Source organism: Coregonus clupeaformis, chromosome 31 (assembly GCF_020615455.1).
Source record: "Coregonus clupeaformis isolate EN_2021a chromosome 31, ASM2061545v1, whole genome shotgun sequence".
NCBI classification, from domain to species: Eukaryota; Metazoa; Chordata; class Actinopteri; order Salmoniformes; family Salmonidae; genus Coregonus; species Coregonus clupeaformis.
This window is the reverse complement of record NC_059222.1, coordinates 5,951,255-5,971,888: the sequence shown is the minus strand read 5'-3', so window position 1 is coordinate 5,971,888 and position 20,634 is coordinate 5,951,255. Positions and strand designations below refer to the sequence as shown.

Here is a 20,634-nt window from a genome sequence, read left to right as displayed (position 1 = left end):
CCGTTGATAGTAACAACGGAAACGGCGGTAGACCTCTCAGCCGTATTGCGAGCATTCAATACATCTGTGCCTGCAAATGAAATGCTGCTCGACTGTACTGGCACATTCTTTCACTTTTTGGCGCTTTGATATCTGGACGGTTCAGTATTTTAGCCAAGTCCAGCAACATGACCAAGGTAAGTAACCATAGTCCCCAATCCCCACACAGTACACAATGCCACAACACTATCGTCATTCATGAAGGTACTTTTTTTTAGTCTGTGTCTGAGGTCCGTCTCTCCTCGTCCTCACAGAAAGTGCGGATAGCCTCTCTGCGTTGTATCCATGCCCTCTCCCGCTTTCCAGAACATGAGGTAAGACCCTGGCCTGCACTGCACATAACCTCTGTCTGCTGACTGATGGGCCTTTAATAAGTGATTGCTATTGTCCATACCAACTGATTCATATGAACTCTGGCCATTAACAAACCCACCCTTCCCCTGGCAGATCATGCCCTTCCGTGCGAGGGTGCTGCGCGCCCTGGCTGCCCCCCTGGACGACCACAAGAGGATGGTGAGGAGTGAGGCAGTGGTGGCCCGGAATGAATGGTGAGTCAGTGAGTGCTCTACTGGGGAACATAGGGACAGGCCCCCCCAACACTGGACTCTGGCATTAGATTTGGCATTAGATTTCTTCAAACATTCTCATATCTGCAAGGGCTAGGGTCAGTCATGCCAATCTGTTGATGTAACATTGGTGATTCCTGTTCATCTTCTAAGAAAGGCAGAATGTCAATATGACAGGAAAACCTGATGAGAAAACAGGCCCTGAATTTCTGTATCGATGTTTTCATTATAATGTCTCTCTCTTCTCCTTTGAAGGTTCCTACTGGGGAGTCCAGGAGGCAGGTGAGTTTGGCCCCCCATCCTTGACTGGGTGTGGGAGGGGACAGATGGACAACTTGCTCCTGAGGAAGAGGCCCTGGATCCAGGCTTGGGGCCCTAGCACTGCCCTTAGAGTCTAGGACATCTCACCACCACCCACAGCACTTCACCTTGTACATGAGATTTCACACGGGCGGCAGGTAGCCTAGCGGTTAAGAGTGTTGGGCCAGTAACCGACAGGTCGCTGGTTCGAATCAACTAGGTAAAAAATATGTCGATGTGCCCTTGAGCAAGGCACTTAAACCTAATTGCTCCTGTAAGTCGCTCTGGATAGGAGCGTCTGCTAAATGACTCAAATGTACAAATCCATTTTTTGTACCGCTTCTACCATGACTGACCCACTGCATTGTGGCATGGACCTATGGGTGACAACCAACCGCCCCTCCATGGAAGGACAGCGCTGCACTGAAACAAGCTTGGCACAGAGAAGAGAACCATTTCTATTGGGGAGAGGAATGTTAATGAATGTGTAACGTAGGACCTATTAACAATGTATTATGCATATATCTAACCATATTAAGGGCAATGTGCTTAACAAGGCTCAAGGATGCCATTTTGAAAAGTGAACCTTGTATTCAGTACTGGAAGAATGATTGATGTGGTTGGCTTCACATTTCAACTAACTTTGAACCTCACAAAAACATATGCCGAAGATGTGGACAATATTTAAAATGTCTAACTGAAGCCGTCAATAAAACCATTTTTGTAAATTGTATGAGTGCTTTAATCAACAAAATAATCAAAAAAGAAGCTGGACAAAATCTCCAAAAACATTTTATCATAATATTAAACAATACAAGCTAATATCAAACGCAATGATACAGACGTGCAATGTACAATAATGGAGCACAGCTCCTATTGGTCATATCACAGTGAGTCATTTATTTCACTGTGGCAACCAGGTAGCCCCTCCCTGCTGTTACAGGCTGGCTACTATATAAATATTCCCCGACCATTATAGGAATTATAATTCTATGGTGGCCACATACGAGACCAGCTGGGAGGAAGTCTGACGCATCCAAGCACTTATAACCATGTTAAAATCAGGTTAAGTGATCTTAAAGTTGGTTACTGGGGAAATCAATTTCCATATGTGATGTGGGCGAGAATAATTAATGGATAATGTTACAAATTACATTATATTCCAGTAATAAACTGTACTTTGCATTAGTACCTGATAATCAACAAATATGAACACCTGTTAAAGATTTAACTTCACAAGGCACATAGCAATCTTATGACAATTCCTAATATGCCTATATAAATGTAGATGTTTTGTCACATACACCAGATAGGTGCAGCAAAATGTGTTGTTTTACAGGGTCACCCATAGTATTACGTCTCCCCTGGATATTGACTGGGGCACTGCTTAGTAATATGAGCACCATAATCTAACTAGAGCCTGAATGATAATATGAATTGTTTATGTAATTCTGTCAAAAACTCTCCAGAGTACTCACCCATAGATGGACAATGGCCAAGGCGTGTGGTTATCTAGCTCTAACCTAGTCCTTGGTAAAAAAAGCTCTTTGTTGGCACCCAAAAAGTCCAAACTGCTTTTTGTGTGACTTCAGTACAATTAAAAAGCGCACACTTTGTCAACTTTGGACAACATACCTACCAGTACAAAAAAAGCATGAAATCAGTTCACAAGACAGGACAGTTGAAAATGACACTTCACATGACAGTGACCGGAGTACAGATTACGGTCCCCAAACACCCAGAGGTGCCTGGACATACGGGTCACGATCAAGCCCAAATGATCCACTCCTCAGAGGCTAAGATAAGTCCTCTGTTCACCCCACCATCCAGGGGCCAGTAGTGATTCTGGGCCATAGTGTGGAGATGAGAAACTGGCCAGCAGCAGTGAGTAGTGTGAGGTTAGATGGTCATGGGGTCTCTTCTGGTGAGAGCCTTAGGGAATTCCCATACCAGTCCATCTTCATGGGGAGCATGGCTAGATGGCAGGAGGACTCTGGTCAACCAGTGACTGTGAGAAAAGGAAGCCAAATCAACTCTGTAAGAAGAATCATTTAGGTTTCACAACAGTCTAGACGTTTGTGGTGATCTGGAGGGCTTACCTTGTCTCCTCCACACCAAACAACACTTTCCAATTGTTTATTTTCCCATAATGGTATGGATTTCGGAACACCTTACAAAAGAAAAACAGGCTTTACTCGCTAATTCCAAACTGGTACACCATGTTGATATTTGGGTAAAGATCCGGGTAAATCCATTGAGAGCCCCAATATTCCTTACCTTTCCCTTCTCATTTAAGCGTCTGATCTCTTTCTTGTTGATGTGTCTCTCCACGCTGGTCTCTCCTCGGGTGATGAGGATAGCATGCCACAGTGTCAGACCTCCCAGAGCTACTGCCACTGAACTGCAGGGAGGAAAAACAGCGATCATGATTATCTGTAAATTGTATTAAACTAAATTCAAGATAAAGGTCTATTTGAGAATATACACTACATGACCAAAAGTATGTGGACACCTGCTCGTCCAACATTTCATTCCAAAATCATGGGCATTAATATGGAGTTGGTCACGCCTTTGCTGCTATAACAACCTCCACTCTTCTGAGAAGGCTTTCCACTAGATGTTGGAACATTGCTGCGGGGACTTGCTTCCATTCAGTCACAAGAGCCTTAGTGAGGTCGGGCACTGATGTTGGGCGATTAAGCCTGGCTCGCAGTCGGCATTCCAATTCATCCCAAAGGTGTTCGATGTGGTTGAGATCAGGGCTCTGTGCAGGCCAGTCAAGTTCTTCCACACCGATCTTGAAAAACCATTTCTGTATGGATCTCAATTTGTGCATGGGGGCATTGTCACGCTGAAACAGGAAAGATCCTTCCCGAAACTGTTGCCACAAAGTTGGAAGGACAGAATCTTCTAGAATGTCATTGTATGCTGTACCATTAAGATTTCCTTTCACTGGAATTAAGGGGCCTAGCCCGAAACATGAAAAACAGCCCCAGACCATTATTCCTCCTCCAATAAACTTTACAATTGGCACTATGTATTCGGGCAGGTAACAATCTCCGGGAATCCGCCAAACCCAGATTCGTCCATCGGACTGCTAGATGGTAAAGCGCGATTCATTACTACAGAGAACGTGTTTCCACTACTCCAGAGTCCAATGGCGGCAAGCTTTACACCACTCCAGCCGACGCTTGGCATTGCGCATGGTGATCTTAGGCTTGTATGCGGCTGCTCGGCCATGGAAACCCATTTCATGAAGCTCCCGACGAACAGTTCTTGTGCTGACGTTGCTTCCAGAGGCAGTTTGGAACTCGGTAGTGGGTGTTGCAACCGAGGACAGACAACTATTATGCGCTTCAGCACTCGGCGGTCCCGTTCTGTGAGCTTGTGAGGCCTACCACTTTTCGAGTGAAGCCGTTGATGCTCCTAGACATTTCCACTTCACATAACAGCACTTACAGTTGACCGGGGCAGCTCTAGCAGGGCAGAAATTTGACGAACTGACTTGTTGGAAAGTGGCATCCTATGACAGTGCAACGTTGTCACTGAGCTCTTCAGTAAGGCCATTCTACTGCCAATGTTTGTATATGGAGATTGCATGGCTGTGTGCTCGATTTTATACACCTGTCACCAACAGGTGTGGCTGAAATAGCCGAATCCACTAATTTGAAGGGTGTCCACATACTTTTGTATATATAGTGTACATAGAACAGCCATAGCTGTTCACAACAACAACACTTGACTTTTTGGTAGAAATCCAAACGTTGTTTTTTTTTGCAGTTACAAATGTGTCTCACCTTGTTAGCACCCAAATGAAAATAACACTCTTGTGGACCATCTTTTCTCTGAAGGAAAATAGTGGTGGTGGTGTCTGATAGTAGCTCTAGAGGGAAAGCAAAACCAAACAATGTGAAAACACCATCCATGTACAGCAGTTCTAATTAGTAAATGTGATTCCACTGGGTATTCTACAGAATTGAACCACCAACCACAAAAAGGCTAACAGGAAACACAGTAGCTTGGTTAACAGTAGCACATCTACAGTCCTCCAATTGCAACTAGTGGCAAAAAAGCGAAACACAAAATGCCAAGTCAGTAGCCGTTCACAGCCAAGGGACCTAAAACTAACTACCAATCACAGGGGACTTTGCCTGGCTTGAAGAGTGAACTGCAGTCTCACTGGGCAGTGAAACATGGGTGATTCCATGCCAGCGTAGGCCGAAAATATTTTTGGTATCTCAGATTGTTCTGGCAATTATCACGTAAACTTAGTTGGGAGGAAGGATGTTTGACATGCTCTGTACTTTTTTATCACAAACCATTTTGGAGAAAATCATGTAAAACAAATTAAGCCCATTTTAGACCTACAGTGAGGGAAAAAAAGCATTTTGCCCACTGACAAAGAAATGATCAGTCTATAATTTTAATGTCAGGTTTATATGAACAGTGAGAGACAAAATAACAACAAAAAAATCCAGAAAAACGCAGGTCAAAAATGTTATAAATCGATTTGCATTTTTTAATGAGGGAAATAAGTATTTGACCCCCTCTCAATCAGAAAGATTTCTGGCTCCCAGGTGTCTTTTATACAGGTAACGAGCTGAGATTAGGAGCACACTATTAAAGGGAGTGCTCCTAATCTCAGCTTGTTACCTGTATAAAAGACACCTGTCCACAGAAGCAATCAATCAATCAGATTCCAAACTCTCCACCATGGCCAAGACCAAAGAGCTCTCCAAGGATGTCAGGGACAAGATTGTAGACCTACACAAGGCTGGAATGGGCTACAAGACAATCGCCAAGCAGCTTGGTGAGAAGGTGACAACAGTTGGTGCGATTATTGGCAAATGGAAGAAACACAAAATAACTGTCAAATCTCCCTCGGCCTGGGGCTCCATGCAAGATCTCACCTCGTGGAGTTGCAATGATCATGAGAACGGTGAGGAATCAGCCCAGAACTACACGGGAGGATCTTGTCAATGATCTCAAGGCAGCTGGGACCATAGTCACCAAGAAAACAATTGGTAACACACTACGCCGTGAAGGACTGAAATTCTGCAGTGCCCGCAAGGTCCCCCTGCTCAAGAAAGCACATATACAGGGCCGTCTGAAGTTTGCCAATGAACATCTGAATGATTCAGAGGAGAACTGGGTGAAAGTGTTGTTGTCAGATGAGACCAAAATGGAGCTCTTTGGCATCAACTCAACTCGCCGTGTTTGGAGGAGGAGGAATGCTGCCTATGACCCCAAGAACACCATCCTCACCGTCAAACATGGAGGTGGAAACATTATGCTTTGGGGGTGTTTTTCTGCTAAGGGGACAGGACAACTTCACCGCATCAAAGGGACGATGGACGGGGCCATTTACCGTCAAATCTTGGGTGAGAACCTCCTTCCCTCAGCCAGGGCATTGAAAATGGGTCGTGGACGGGTATTCCAGCATGACAATGACCCAAAACACACGGCCAAGGCAACAAAGGAGTGGCTCAAGAAGAAGCACATTAAGGTCCTAGATTGGCCTAGCCAGTCTCCAGACCTTAATCCCATAGAAAATCTATGGAGGGAGCTGAGGTTTGAGTTGCCAAACGTCAGCCTCGAAACCTTAATGACTTGGAGAAGATCTGCAAAGAGGAGTGGAACAAAATCCCTCCTGAGATGTGTGCAAACCTGGTGGCCAACTACAAGAAACGTCTGACCTCTGTGATTGCCAACAAGGGTTTTGCCACATTTTTGACATGCGTTTTTCAGGATTTTGTTGTTGTTATTCTGTCTCTCACTGTTCAAATAAACCTACCATTAAAATTATAGACTGATCATGTCTTTGTCAGTGGGCAAACGTACAAAATCAGCAGGGGATCAAATACTTTTTTCCCTCACTGTACCTATACATGCCTCCTGTATGACCCTATGATCTGTGAACCGTACATGATACAGACAACATCTTGGTGTGATTATACTCCTTATAGTGTGCTATAAAATATGCATGTCTTATTCAACATAAAAAATATGATTATCTTAATATTTTCTTTTTTACAACTAAATGGCATGTTATAAAAGGGTCCAGACACCTTTTTTTGTGATTTCATGTCTTTGAGAAACTAACCCCAAACAGCAAATCACTTCCCCATACTCATTGTGTGGTATGGGGGCCCCAAAAACACATGAACAAAGGTTCCAAAATCGTTATTTTAGAAACGGCAAAGCTCTCAGTATAGTGATGCAGGTCTTTAGATGTTGTACACATGAAATTGTGTCAATCCTAAACTTTATCTGCAATGTTATATTCCGTTTTGCGTGACTCGAGCCGTTTCCCTATCCAGCTGTTCCATTCTCTGTGTAGCCTGCTGCTACAGGTAACTGCCAAAATAAAGGAAACACCAACATAAAGCGTCTTACTAGGGCGTTGGGCCACCACGAGCCAGAACAGCTTCAATGCGCCTTGCCATAGATTCTACAAGTCTGGAAGCACCCCATGCTTTCAATATACTTTGTATTCCTCATTTATCCTTTATTTCAGCAATTACCTGTCGAATGGATGGAGAGGTATCGCTCAAGTCGCAACAAAATGGAATATAACGTTGCGTATAAAGTTCGGAATGACACAATTTCATGTGTACAACATTTAAAGACCTGCATCACTATAATGAGAGCTTTGCAGTTTCTAAAAGGACATATTTGGGGTGTTTTTGGAGCCTCTGTATCCTCATTTTGTTCATACTACAAAAGGAGGATAAGGAAGTGATTTGCTGTTTCTCAAAAACATTTGAAATCATGACAAAGGTGTCTGGACCCTACTAGAACATGCCATTTACATCGAAAATTGAGATTTGGTTGTAAAAAACAAAACGTGTCCTTTAAAGACATTGTTTGGAACAACATACTCTACAAGTACCAACAATACTACGCTGGCGTGGAATCGGCCACATATAAAACTCCATACTATACAGGGAGATGATTGCCAAATTATTTGTTGTTTGTTAATTGACAGTGGAACCCAGCACTGCCCAGTGGACCTTTAAAGCCTGTCAGTCTGTCCTACCTGGCCAAAAAGGAAGAACTCTGAAAATCTATTTTTTGAGTGCGGACCCTCTACAAATTAATCTGCCTTTTTAATTTTGGTCAACACACCAGTTCTGAGCTCAGTGGTTTCAAGAACCTTTTGTACTACCTGGCCAGTCATGAGCTCAAGGAGTCTGAGGAGCAGTCTGTCCCCTACTCCTCTCGCTGGCTCCCCCTGTGGCTCCCCATCCACACTGCGGTGGAAGCGCTAGTGGAACAATGTCAATTCATATACTGGCTGAATCCCAAATGGCACTTTATTCCCTATGTAGTGCACTACTTTTGACCAGGGCCAACAAGGCTCTGATCAAAAGTAGTGCACTATATAGGGAACAAAGTACAATTTGGGACACAACCACAGCTTCCGTCAAGTTAGTGCTCTTGACTAGCGCAATCGGAACTCATAATACTAAGGGAAACTATAGGCTAGATGAGTTATAGGGCCAGGGTGATTATTATATAATGGTACCTCCCATCTTCTCTGTAGCTAAAGAGAAAATGTGTCATAAGTCAGAGCGATTGAAGCATTTTTTTAAATCTAAAACAGTGAGGTGTTGGCTCCGAGCCATTGGATCTATTAGTATATAAACTCCCATCTTACCATGGCGGATTGGTGTGAGAACACTAAGTGATCTTGAGCCAGGAGGCTTTAGATTACATAAGAAACAATCTGACTGGTTATATACACAACGGCACCAGTTATCTGCACACCACCAGCCTTCTCAGTGGACTTGAAGATAAACATGTGTCATGTGATCTGATGTCCTTGATCCCTACATTTCAAAACTCCCTTAGTGGTCTGTTAGCTGTCTTTGCTTAGCTGCTGTCTGTCTCTTTAGCTAAACTAGCAGCAGTGAACTCCCCTATATTAAAAGACCATGCCATACCTAGCACATAAGAGAAGGAAAATATGGCAAAGACATGCCAGACTCTACCCAAACAGTCATGAACCAAGCGGCCTCACTCAATCAGGGTGTTTGGTCCACATGTCATTAACAAGACATGATTTACATGGATGGCAGTACTCAGAATAGTCTTTGAAAGTCAGAATGTCAAGCCTCCTAGAACCTCTAAGAAGTTGACATTGTTGATCTCCCTCACCTCGACAGCGTTGTAGGCCTCTATGAACATGCCTTTGCAGCTGACGCTGCAGTACATGCAGCCCATGGTCATGTAGAGGCAGAAGGAGAAAAAGTAGCGGTGGTTGAAGTGGCCCACACAGTTGTTGAGCCAGGCTAGCATCACAAGGCAAGTTAAGGTCAAAGTTAATGAGGCAGATCTAACAAAGATAAAACATGTAGGAATGCAAGATGATTTAATTGTATGACTGTCCCCCCTGGGGTTTTACAATGCTATACAATTTTTTTTTTTTTAAAGGAATCCAAGAGATGAGATGTTTGTTGGTCTCGATAGAAAGGATACGACAGTGGTGATCCATCTTCAGAATACACCTGGAATGAAAGAGAAAGTCACACAGTGTGATTGACCTGTGCCATGGACTAGAGCTATCCAGTAGAGGTTTTGTATTTCTTGATGACATCATCTGATGACTGACGGAGTGTCCTTAACTTACGTATTGCAGATGCTGCAGTGGTGAGTTCTGGCTGGTTTGGGGACGATGCATTTTTTACAGATGGACACTGACGGTGAGTCACTTTTAACCTGAGAAACAACAATCAGAAAAAACTAGAAGGCATGAAGTTATTTCTGAATCAAGCCTTTAGCCTATGTCTTCCTAGTGTTTTCCAAAAACAGTTTTTCTGCAGGCATTGGAGCGGGCACCTCACCTGTGGTGGGTGTCCAGGGGAGGTGGTGGTGGCCTTGTAGTAGTGGAAGAGGACCATCATGAGGACCCAGTGGCCGTAAGTGAGGTGCCAGACGATCCACTGCAGTGGGTAGGTGTTGAGGATGACAGGCAGCAGGCACAGGTAGACAATGACTAGCACAGAGCTGGTGAGGGCAATCACCAGGCACACAAACACCTGGGAACAGAGGAGAGGGGGACACAGACAGAGGGAGAAACTCATGAGGGAGCGTGAAAGGTGAAAAAACTGTGTGTGAAAAGAAATAGAATAGCAAAAAGATTAATGTAACCAAACATGGGAGATTTGATTAACTAGCCTACATTTAATTAAATACAATAAAACAAAGCTTTTTGACTGTACATCTAGATAGAAAAGTGATCCATTGACTTACCACCCCAAACCAGCGAGTCACATTGTCCACTATCCAGTAGACGGGCTCAAAGACACAGTCCAGGTAGGTGTCAGAGTTGGTGAGGCTGTTAAAGTAGAGGGAGTTGAGCAGCAGCTTCCAGTAGCTCCACAGCTCTCGTAGCTTCCTCTGGGGCTTGCTGGGTCGACCCCCTCGCTTAGGGCACAGCCGGCACCAGCGCAGGCACAGACGCATCACCCTGGAGAACTGCCACCTCCAGCTGCGCATGCCCCCGCCTTCCACACACACACGGACAGACACACAACACAGAAGCAGGTGAAAAACTACTACGACCAGAAAGAACAACTTGGAATGCAAGGCCATCCATATCGCAGATGATGTCATCGTCGTCACTCTTTCCTTGAGAAAAATACCCACGGTCGAGTGGTAACACTCCCAGCTCTTGACATATACTGCGACTTCGGAGACCAGGGTTCAATCCCATCCTACAATGCCTTCTCTCCTCATCAAGTTCCCCCTTTAATTCGTATCTGTCTGAATAATCTAATGTCTGAATAAAACATGAATCAAATACAAAGAGGGTGGAATTCCACTCTCCCCCCCAAAAAAAAGGCCCTCATCTCAATTAAATGATACAACCAACCCCACCCCCCAGAAACTCACCTATGAAGGAACTATTGTCTGAGAGACAGACAAAAACAACCAACTCTCTAAGACCTAAAAAAAGCCCTTGTCAATAGAAGCTCATCAAGAGAGACTTCTGCTCAGCGCATGGTCTTCCTCTCCATGGAGCGAAGACAAGGCATTAAAGTAATTAAATCCAGGTGAGTGCTGTTTCCATTGGAGCCAAAGGATGCATCACGCATGCCCAGAAAATAGGACAGGGCTATCAGGTAATAAGTGCATCCACTCTCACAAAACTTATACTGTTAATAATGCATGAGAAATACAGTTCTGTGGCCAAGCCTTCCATAGAAAGACCTTGGGTATGCAAAACCGGTAACCTTATAAGACACCAAAAGCCCAAGGATGAATTTCCTAAGAGGGGAATAAGTGGACACCAGAACACTAAGGCTCTCCAGAATGCTAAGGCCATACACATTTTATTAAATGTTTAACAGATCTCATTTTTTGAAAAGTGAGGCAAGCGAGAGCGAATAACATATAAAGCTGCGAGCAGCAATGAACGGGGTTCATAGGACGACAGAAAGGACGAGATGAGTTGGATAACAAAGCAAGCACTATCATGTGGGAACAATCTTCCTTTATGTGTAATCAATGAAACATTACCATGTTTATCTCTCAATAACACGGATGACGCAAGTGAATTTAGTCTAGTGCTGTATGTTGGTTTTTCTTAAAGTCATTACTTAATGTATTTAGTTATATATATATACGCCTATGCTGACTGTGCAAGCGGCAGGACTGCCGGTTTCTCATTTTCCTGAATAAAATATCCACTTTCTACTATGTTCAGACCATATAATAGGGCAACAATGTGACTATACAGATATACTAATCACAATATTTCACATTGTTCGTCTGCATAATTTAAATCTAACAATAATTTGCATGAGACAAAGTCCACTTGACCAATTAGTTATTGCTCTAGTATCCTATGATGCCACTGGTGCCAATGAAATCTATAGTACCACCAACTGGTTGCAGTGACTTTATATTCACACAGCTTCTAAGGACATATACAGTGCATTCGGAAAGTATTCAGACCCCTTGACTTTTTCCACATTTCGTTACGTTACAGCCTTAGTCTAAAATTGATTAAATTGATTTTTTCCCTCATCAATCTACACACAATAGGGGGCGCTAGAGAGCGTGCTATGGAGTAGACGTGCATTGCTAGAGCTCCGCTCAATTTTGAAACAAATTAATATTTATCTTAACCTCTCACAACCTATAACTTCAAACAAATATGACAAAGGGAAAAGGCAACAAAAAAGGGGGCGCTAAACAAGATAATTGGAATGAGATAGACAACGAACCAATTTCAACGTCGCCGACCCACGAGGAGCTAGCTGAAGAGGCTAGCTTCCAAGAGTTCCCCACAGATCCTACTCAAAGTGACATACTGGCTGCCATAAACGCACTAAGCAAGAAGGTGGACACAAGGTTGGCTGATATCTCAAAGAGTATTGGGACTTTGGCCGAAACTGTGAAGGCAACTAAGGGAAGGGTGCACGAGGTTGAGCAGACGACAATCGATCACGAGGCCAGGCTACAGGACATAGAGAAACAGTGCGCAACGTTCAAAAATGACAACAAAACCCTGAAGGCCCGACTGGAAATGCTCGAGTCGCATTCAAGACGCCAGAACATCCGAATATGTGGGATCCAGGAGGACACGGAGAAAGGGAAACCCACTGAATTTGTCTCGGAGCTGATACCGGCATTGCTGGGGAGTGAACACTTCAAAACGGCCATCCTGATCGACCGCGCACACAGAGCACAGGCAACGAAGCCGGCCAAGGGCGGGCCACCAAGGCCATTCATTGTAAGGCTGCACTATCCCCACACCAGGGATCTCATCCTCAAGCTGGCTAGTCAAAAGTTCCCCCTTAACTACAACGGAGCCAGGGTGTCTTTCTACCCAGATCTTACCTTGGAGGTGAGGAACCAACGGAAAGAGTATGATGAGGTACGCAACAAATGCAGGGCGGCCAACATCCGATATGGATTCCTCTTCCCAGCCCGGTTTAAGGTGACAGTCGAGGATCAACACGTACGTTTGACAACGCAAAAGAGGCAGATCTGTTCTTGACAAGCAAGCTCCCCGGCTGAGGATACAGAACGGCTGTGCCAGCAGGCTAAATGGCCAAATACAGGCCAGGAATGTGTGTGAATTGAATTTCCGGCCTATGTCTTTTCGATCAGAAGATCAGAAATTGGGACTTATAGGATAGGTGAGATGTTGTGGCTAATATAGCATTGTTTGGCATGTCATGTTTTAGCGCCACTCACCCCCTAACATGAGAGTTAAGTTAAGTGTTATTTAATATTAGTTTATATGCGGAGCATCTATAGACGACGAGTTAGTTCAAGCTTTATGTCTAGACACCCTAACGTTTGTGTGTTAGCCAAGGAGTGCTTCGTTTGGGGAAGTCACTCAGTAAAGGGACGGGAGGGGGTTGGGGTCTGTGTTTTATGTTCACGTTTATTAGTACAGGTGGCATGACAAGCTCCGCACGGCGGGACGTTTTCTTCTGGGTTTTGTATGACAGCAGCAATTTGCTTTAAAATAAGAAATGCCACATAGTGACCGAGCACAGAGTAGACCAGGTGGAATAAAGATAGTCAGCTGGAACTGTAATGGATTAGGGCATGTCGTGAAACGAGCTAAGGTTTTTTCTCATCTTAAATCACTGGGTGCTGACATAGTGCTTCTTCAAGAACCTCATATTAAACGCCCCGCGCAGGCTCAAGCTACGAGTCGGCTGGATCGGTCAGATATACCAGTCTAACTTTGATGCAAAAGCGAGAGGGGTAGCAATCCTGATAAGGAAAAACATTCCTTTTGTTTACTCAACCTCGATTTCAGATCCTAATGGTCGGTATATTATTGTGGCTGGTACACTGAATTCAAAACCAATAACCTTGGTCAATTTATATGGACCCAACTTCGATGATCCATTATTTTTTCAAAGGGTATTTAAGGCCATACCAAATATCTCGGATACAAGTGTTATTGTTGGAGGTGACTTTAACTGTACGTTAGACCCTCTTTTAGATAAACAGCTATCAAGGTCACTTCAACAATCAAATGCCAGTGTCTGTCTAAATACATTGATGACAAACCTTAACATTGTCGATATTTGGAGACTGACGCACCCAACAGACAGGGATTATTCTTTCTTCTCATCAGTTCATAAATCATATTCCAGAATTGACTATTTTTTGTTGGACTCCAAACTAATCTCAGCAGCTGAGTCGGTTACCTATCACCCCATTCTAATTACGGACCACTCTCCTCTGTCCATGGTGCTGAAACTCGACAATATGTCGACAGGTCGGCGACCGTGGCGCTTAGACGCATACCTGTTGAAAGATGAGGCTTTTTGTCAGTATTTGGAGGAGCAGATTGCCTTTTTCCTCAGTACTAACGACACGGGGGATGTTGACGACTCCACCCTTTGGGAATCTCTAAAGGCTGTGATTAGAGGTTACATTATTTCTTATACATCAGAGAGGAAGAAACGTGCCAATACTAGGCTGAGAGAAATTGAAAGAGAGTTAGGGGAACAGGAGAACGTTTTTAGGACAAATTCCTCGTATACAGTCCTTGAGAAGATCACAAAGTTAAAGTATGAATACAATACCATCCTTTCGAAACGGGTGGGCTCTTTACTTGCTAGAACGCAACAAAGTTATTTTGAACTGGGGGACAAACCACATAAATTATTAGCAAGACAGCTAAGGCATGTACAAGCATCTAGAGCTATTCACAAAATAAAAGACAAGAAGGGTAAAATAGTAACAGATCCGCAGGACATTAATAAATGCTTTGCACAGTTTTACTCAGAGCTATACCAATCAAAATGCGATGCTACTGATCCACAAACTATGGAACGCTTTCTCGCTGATTGTGAACTTCCTAAACTAGACAGGGGGCAGCTGCCGCACTCGATGCAGGGATAACCTTAGATGAAATTAACACAGCGATAGCACAATTTCCAAACAGCAAGGCCCCTGGGCCCGATGGATATGTAATAGAATTCTATAAGAAGTACTGCGCTAGTCTATCTCCACTTATGCTGCGAATGTTTCAACAATCCAAAGAAAATACCAAACTCCCGCAAACACTGTATGAGGCTACAATAGCCCTGATCTTGAAAAAGATAGAGATTCCATGGAGATGTCGTCGTATCGCCCCGTGTCGTTACTCCCCATAGAAAACAAGGTGTTGACAAAGATATTGGCAAACCGATTGAAAAAATATATTTCCGACATCATACACCCTGACCAGACAGGTTTTATCCCGGGCCGACATATATACTACAATTTGAGACGCCTTTTCAACGTAATGTATCATGATCATAAAGTTGAGGCAGTGGTAATAGCTCTTGATGCAGAGAAGGCGTTTGATCGGATTGAGTGGAAGTATATGATGTCGGTTCTGGAGCATTTCGGATTTGGAAAGGAATTTATTAATTGGATAAGAATTATTTATGCACACCCAATGGCGTCCGTGGTGACCAATCAGGAAATGTCGCAGTCATTCCGCCTGTTCAAGGGGTGCCGACAGGGGTGCCCTATTTCGCCTGCTCTCTTCGCTATAGCCATGGAACCCCTTGCTACGCGCATTCGGGCATGTGCCGATATAGCTTCTGTTAAAATAAAAGACACACAGCACAAAATTTCCCTATATGCAGACGATGTTCTTTTGTTTTTGTCCAAGCCTAAAACGTATATTCCACCATTACTTAACTTGATAAACACATTCGGCTCCTTCTCTGGCTACAAGATAAACTGGCAAAAAAGTGAGATGATGCCAATATCACGGCCTGTGGATATGCAATTTCTGCAATCTACCCCGCTTAGAACAGTGAGGGACAAGTTCACAAGCCTTGGCATTGTAGTGACAAGAGACCTTGACCAGCTATTGAAAGTGAATTGGGACATGAAAATATATCAGCTTAAACAAAATATAGATTTCTGGAAAACTCTGCCTATTTCCTTGGTTGGTCGTATAAACGCTATTAAAATGGTTGTCCTACCCAGGTTTCTTTACCTCTTCCAATGTCTACCCAATTTCATACCACAAAGCTATTTTAAGAAACTGGATTCAATAGTAACTCCATTTTTATGGGATAACAAGGCAGCCAGAATTGCAAAGAAGCATTTATGCAAGTACAAGATAGAGGGGGGCTTTGGCCTTCCTCACTTCAAACTGTATTATTGGGCTGCTAATCTGAACATTGTGTCTTTCTGGAGGGAAAGTTTACCTGAGATGAGACGGAAGGATATGCCTTCATGGCTTTTGATTGAGCAGGCCTCCTGTCAACGTTCCTCACTCCCTGCACTTGTTAATAGCCCATCATATGTGAAAAAAGCCACTTATGACTCCAATCCAGTCATTTGTCATACTCTTAGGATCTGGAAACAGATTAGGGATTTTCTTAACATACCCACTGTGTACATAGACAGCCCGATTAGCCGGAATCATGCTTTCCACCCTGCAATGGATGATGTGGTGTTTTCACAGTGGAGGGAGAAGGGGCTCACAACAATTGGTAATCTATACATAGATGGTCAGTTAGCTTCATTTCAACAACTACAGGCAAAGTTCAACATGCCAACAACACATTTTTTCAGATACCTCCAAATCAGGAATTTCTTAAGGACACACATCCCACAGTATGGCATGAAGCCAAATAGTCCTACATTAGATAGCTTGATCCTTGTCAAACCCCATTCAAAAGGGTCGGTCTCCAGACTGTATGATGTGCTACAGGCCCACATAGAGGTATCCACAGACACCATTAAAAGGGCTTGGGAACAAGAACTTGGTTCAGAAATCTCAAATGAGGACTGGATAGAAGCTCTCAGGAATATAAACCACAGTTCAGTGAATGCCAGACACAACCTTGTACAGTTTAAGGTGATACACAGGTTACACTACTCAAAAGTAAAACTGCATAAAATATTCCCGGACACCTCACCACTGTGTGAGAGGTGCAAGCAGGAGGAGGGGACGTTGTCCCACTTATTCTGGACATGCCCTAAATTACAGGCTTACTGGGCTCTCATTTTTGATTACTTATCTAAGGCCTTTGATAGAGTTCTAGCCCCAGACCCATTGATCGCTCTGTTTGGTACAGTTGATGGGAATAACCAGGAGGGGAAAGCTGTCTCTCTTTGTACTCTATTAGCCAAAAGGCTCATATTGCAATTTTGGAAATTGGAGACTGTACCTACCTTTGAAATGTGGTTACGGGATTTAGGGAATGTAATCCATATGGAAAAGATTCGATACAACACCTCCAATAGAAGTCCATTGTTTTACAAAATATGGCAGCCGATACTGGATAAATGGTCTAGTCCCGCTTCATAACTGGGCTGACGATCTGCTGCTACTCTGTGCTGTACTCCACTCAATATTTATTTTTGGCTGAACTACACTGCTTGTAATGACTATATGCTGTCTTCTTATACACGTACCACCTAATAGGATTTTGTTTTATTTTGTGTATGTGTGAGTTAACTTTTGTTTTGTCCTCTAAACTGGCCATCCCATCCAACAGTACAATGAATGTCATTGTTTGTATTGCTGTCTCTTTTACTTTATTTTTATTGGAAAATAATAAACATTATAAAAAAAAAAAAAAAAATCTACACACAATACCCCATAATGACAAAGTAAAAAGAGGTTTTTAGAAATTTTGCAAATGCACTGTACATAAGGTTTACATACCAAATATCATGTTTCCATGTCCATCGGTTCAGTTCTTATAGCCCTGGTGTGATATGGTGTCATCTAGTGTTGTAGCTTGGCTGACTTTGAATGCAGCAACTAATCATTCTCAAATTCATTAGAGGCTAATTCATTGAGTCTATATACTAAATCTGGGGTCAATCTGAATTATGGTTCATGAGAAGATTTTAAAAGTATTTTTAGCATTAGCATACGTGCTAACGTGCATCTATATGTAAAGTGCGGCCATATTTGAATGCAGCAACTATTTTTTCTCAGAACCATTCAAGACTAATGTAATGCGTCTAAATACAAAATCTGGAGTGAATCTGATGTATGGTTCATGAGAAGATGATTGCAGATGATTTTGAGCATAAGCATTACATAAGAAAAGAATGAGTTGTTAATAGTTTCCTTGTTTTTTTATATATCAATACCAAATTCAGTGTGGTTCATTTTAGGGACGTCCATGATAGCGACGACAAGTTTCAAGTTGATAGGCCACTGTGGAGTGGATTTACAGTTGTTTAAATGGACAAGTAAAATCAGATTTTTGATTTGTCAATAAATCAGCCATATTTTAACTAATCCCTTAGCTTTCTCAAACTGAGTAAAGACATGTACCATGGGCCTTCATTCCAAATGTGTCATTTGGTCCTATGGTTCATGAGAAGAAGATTTTTGAAATATTTTTAGTACATTTTAGCGTGGCCATCTTTGAATGCATCAACATTATTTTCTCAAACTCTTTAGGGATTATTGTGATTAGTCCTCATTATTATTATTATTATTATTATACTCATTTTGCTATGGGGTGGAGATAAATGTTTGCAGTTTTTAATATGATATCTGAGTGAGAGTGACTAACAACATCAATGGGAGCCCCCCAGTCAGTAATTTGACCATGATTACTACAAGTTTATATAGCTGGCTAGACTAATTTCCCAATCAAAATGGTTTTAGCTTACATGGGCTAATTGAGTGACGTCAGTGACTGACATAAGAGAAACTGCAGATGCACAACCACATTTCGAAATTGCACCTTGTGCATTCTACTATTGTAACACTCAACAGCAAATTGAGACCCCGACAGTTCAGCATTTTTTGTTTTTAAAAGGGGTGGCCACCAGTTGCCCATCCCTGCTCTATATCAACCTTTTAGTTCGACACCTAGCAACCTAATCAAGAGGTTTTAGTCATAGTTCAGCCATAATCCGAAAGGGAATGTTGTGTATCTCTTTACTGGAAGCTTGAGGACATTATTTTTGCTATAAATCGTGCTATTTTTCAGTACAACTTTTCAACTAAAATAAATGTTGAGAAAAGTGAAGAGGGGCATCTGTTAAAGACTTAAATAAATGTGTATGGCCTAATAATCAAGTATTAGTGCTGGGACCGTCACTGTGGCCAGCCATTTGGTCTACAACACTGCCCCTCTTTTGTCATTATGCAGAGGGAGTATGTGTGATCCCTCTTTACAAGCGCCGCAGATGGAATGAAAGAAATGTCATAACGCCAACAGGTGAACATGAGGTCAACCAGTATTAATGAGATCATTGATTGGCATATGGCTGCATGCCATCAAAGTCATAGAAAGGCTGTGTGGAACTAGAAAAGAGTAGGGACGATTTCCAGCCAAATCAACAGGCTGTTGATGACTACCTAGGCTACCTACTACACCTGCTAACCAGAGGTAGAGTACAGAGTGACATATTGGAACAAACCCATATCAATATTATTTAAACATGCAATCAATCTCTAAACCTGAACAGGACCATCAGAAAGCTAGTTTTTCTCAATCTGAGATTAACCCCTTAATTCTGGGTTTTAAAACAGAACAATTAAGATATTTATCTGGGGGGGGTTTAAAAAAAAGTAAGGCAGAGAGTTGCTATGGCAACCCTCAAATCTTCTCAGCAAGGAAATAGTCTCCTCTGCTCTGCCCGGATAATGAGCTTTTCTTTGCCCTGTCTGTCCCTGAGACTGGCTTAGCCTCTGTGTGTGCAGCACAGGCCTGGCAATTGGAAAACTGCACAGACTCCAAATGGGCACAGTCTGTTTGTTGTTTCTGCTCATTTGTGACCTTTCTCTCTCTCTCTGTGCCACACTGCCACTGCTGTGTGTCTCTTTACTCCCAGTGGAACGTTTTCAGTCCTCAGTGTAGAGATTTGCCCCTGTGTTGACAGCACTGGAACTAGGGAATGATGGAGTTGCTTATTGGGGTCATTATACTGCATAAAATGACCTAATTCTACAATCCGAGGGGATGCAAATGGTCAGACATTCACATATTAAGAGAACAATCCACAACATAGAATGTTAATCCAGTCACAAATGAACAGTAAGTAGCTATCACATCCTATATTATTATATTTATATGATCACACCATCAACGCTGTCAACATATTTTGAATGTCTGCAACTCTGTGCTGACTGTACAAATAACATAGGCCTAACTACTATTTAGGTCTGTATTTTACAGGGTTCTGTCAATCTCTGCTGCTGTTGTCGCTGGCTACCACATTGAATAAACAATAGTGTGCGAGGTGCGAGCAACGTTAGCCAGTTATAGCTACTCCACCTGCCTGGCAATCTTGATAGCAGAGTTTTCCACAGGCAGACCGCTACATGAGAATACAATCTGAGATGTGTGTTGATTGCAAAATATTGCCAATTATGACGGCTAGCTATAGCTAGCTAATTACTGACACTATTGATATGCCAATAATCAAAATATTCCACTCACCTTAACGTATCTTCTGAAATGATAGGACCAGCTAGGTTAAATGCATTGACATTGAAGTCATAACTGTGAAATGTTAGCTACACTCAGAGATTTAACAAAGTGAGCAAAACATTATAAATCTTGAGCGGATGCACATTAGCTTTTGGTAGCTTGCTTTCTTCTGTTAAAAAAATCATCGAGACGTCGTGCCCCCTGAGCACGCATTGCATCTTGGGAAATTAAGTTTTTTCGTACTCTTCAAAATGTCAATAAAACTGTTCCCTACTGATCTGTTGATCTATTCAAGTTACGCTAAGCCATCCATCCTTTTTGGATTTTCATGT

The 20,634-nt window shown here is 42.7% G+C and overlaps 2 protein-coding genes across 4 annotated transcripts in view; one reads left to right on the top strand and one right to left on the bottom strand.

Moving 5' to 3' along the window:
• LOC121547061 (MMS19 nucleotide excision repair protein homolog) overlaps window positions 1-1,128 on the top strand; it is a 32,318-nt gene extending 31,190 nt beyond the window's left edge. For both annotated transcript variants that reach the window (XM_041858157.2, XM_041858156.2), the window contains exons 29-31: window positions 294-353; window positions 487-587; window positions 861-1,128. In XM_041858157.2, coding sequence (XP_041714091.2) covers window positions 294-353; window positions 487-587; window positions 861-891 — 192 coding nt within the window. In that variant the 3' untranslated portion in view covers window positions 892-1,128. The remainder of the gene's footprint in view (window positions 1-293; window positions 354-486; window positions 588-860) is intronic.
• A 552-nt stretch (window positions 1,129-1,680) lies between these two features.
• LOC121547059 (palmitoyltransferase ZDHHC16B-like) lies at window positions 1,681-20,488 on the bottom strand. Of its 2 annotated transcripts, XM_041858153.2 has the most exons (11): window positions 20,312-20,488; window positions 10,161-10,414; window positions 9,752-9,946; window positions 9,538-9,626; window positions 9,387-9,415; window positions 9,066-9,199; window positions 8,074-8,172; window positions 4,703-4,788; window positions 3,183-3,306; window positions 3,005-3,075; window positions 1,681-2,913 (listed from the first exon to the last, which is right to left on the bottom strand). In XM_041858153.2, the coding sequence occupies exons 2-11, from the start codon at window positions 10,404-10,406 to the stop codon at window positions 2,805-2,807; spliced, it is 1,182 nt and encodes a 393-aa protein (XP_041714087.1). In that variant the 5' UTR covers window positions 10,407-10,414; window positions 20,312-20,488; the 3' UTR covers window positions 1,681-2,804. The 2 variants fall into 2 exon arrangements, with proteins under 2 accessions (XP_041714087.1, XP_041714088.1); XM_041858154.2 differs by lacking the exon at window positions 8,074-8,172.
• Between the last annotated feature and the right edge of the window lie 146 nt (window positions 20,489-20,634).

Bases quoted from the DNA above. Each gene is read 5' to 3' on its own strand.
- LOC121547059 (XM_041858153.2), bottom strand. From the start codon at position 10,406: ATGCGCAGCTGGAGGTGGCAGTTCTCCAGGGTGATGCGTCTGTGCCTG. The intron at 9,200-9,386 runs GTATCCTTTCTA...TTGTGATGCTAG, and splicing joins GAAGATGGATCACCACTGTC to CCTGGCTCAACAACTGTGTG. The intron at 2,914-3,004 runs GTAAGCCCTCCA...CTTTTCTCACAG, and splicing joins TTTGGTGTGGAGGAGACAAG to TCACTGGTTGACCAGAGTCC.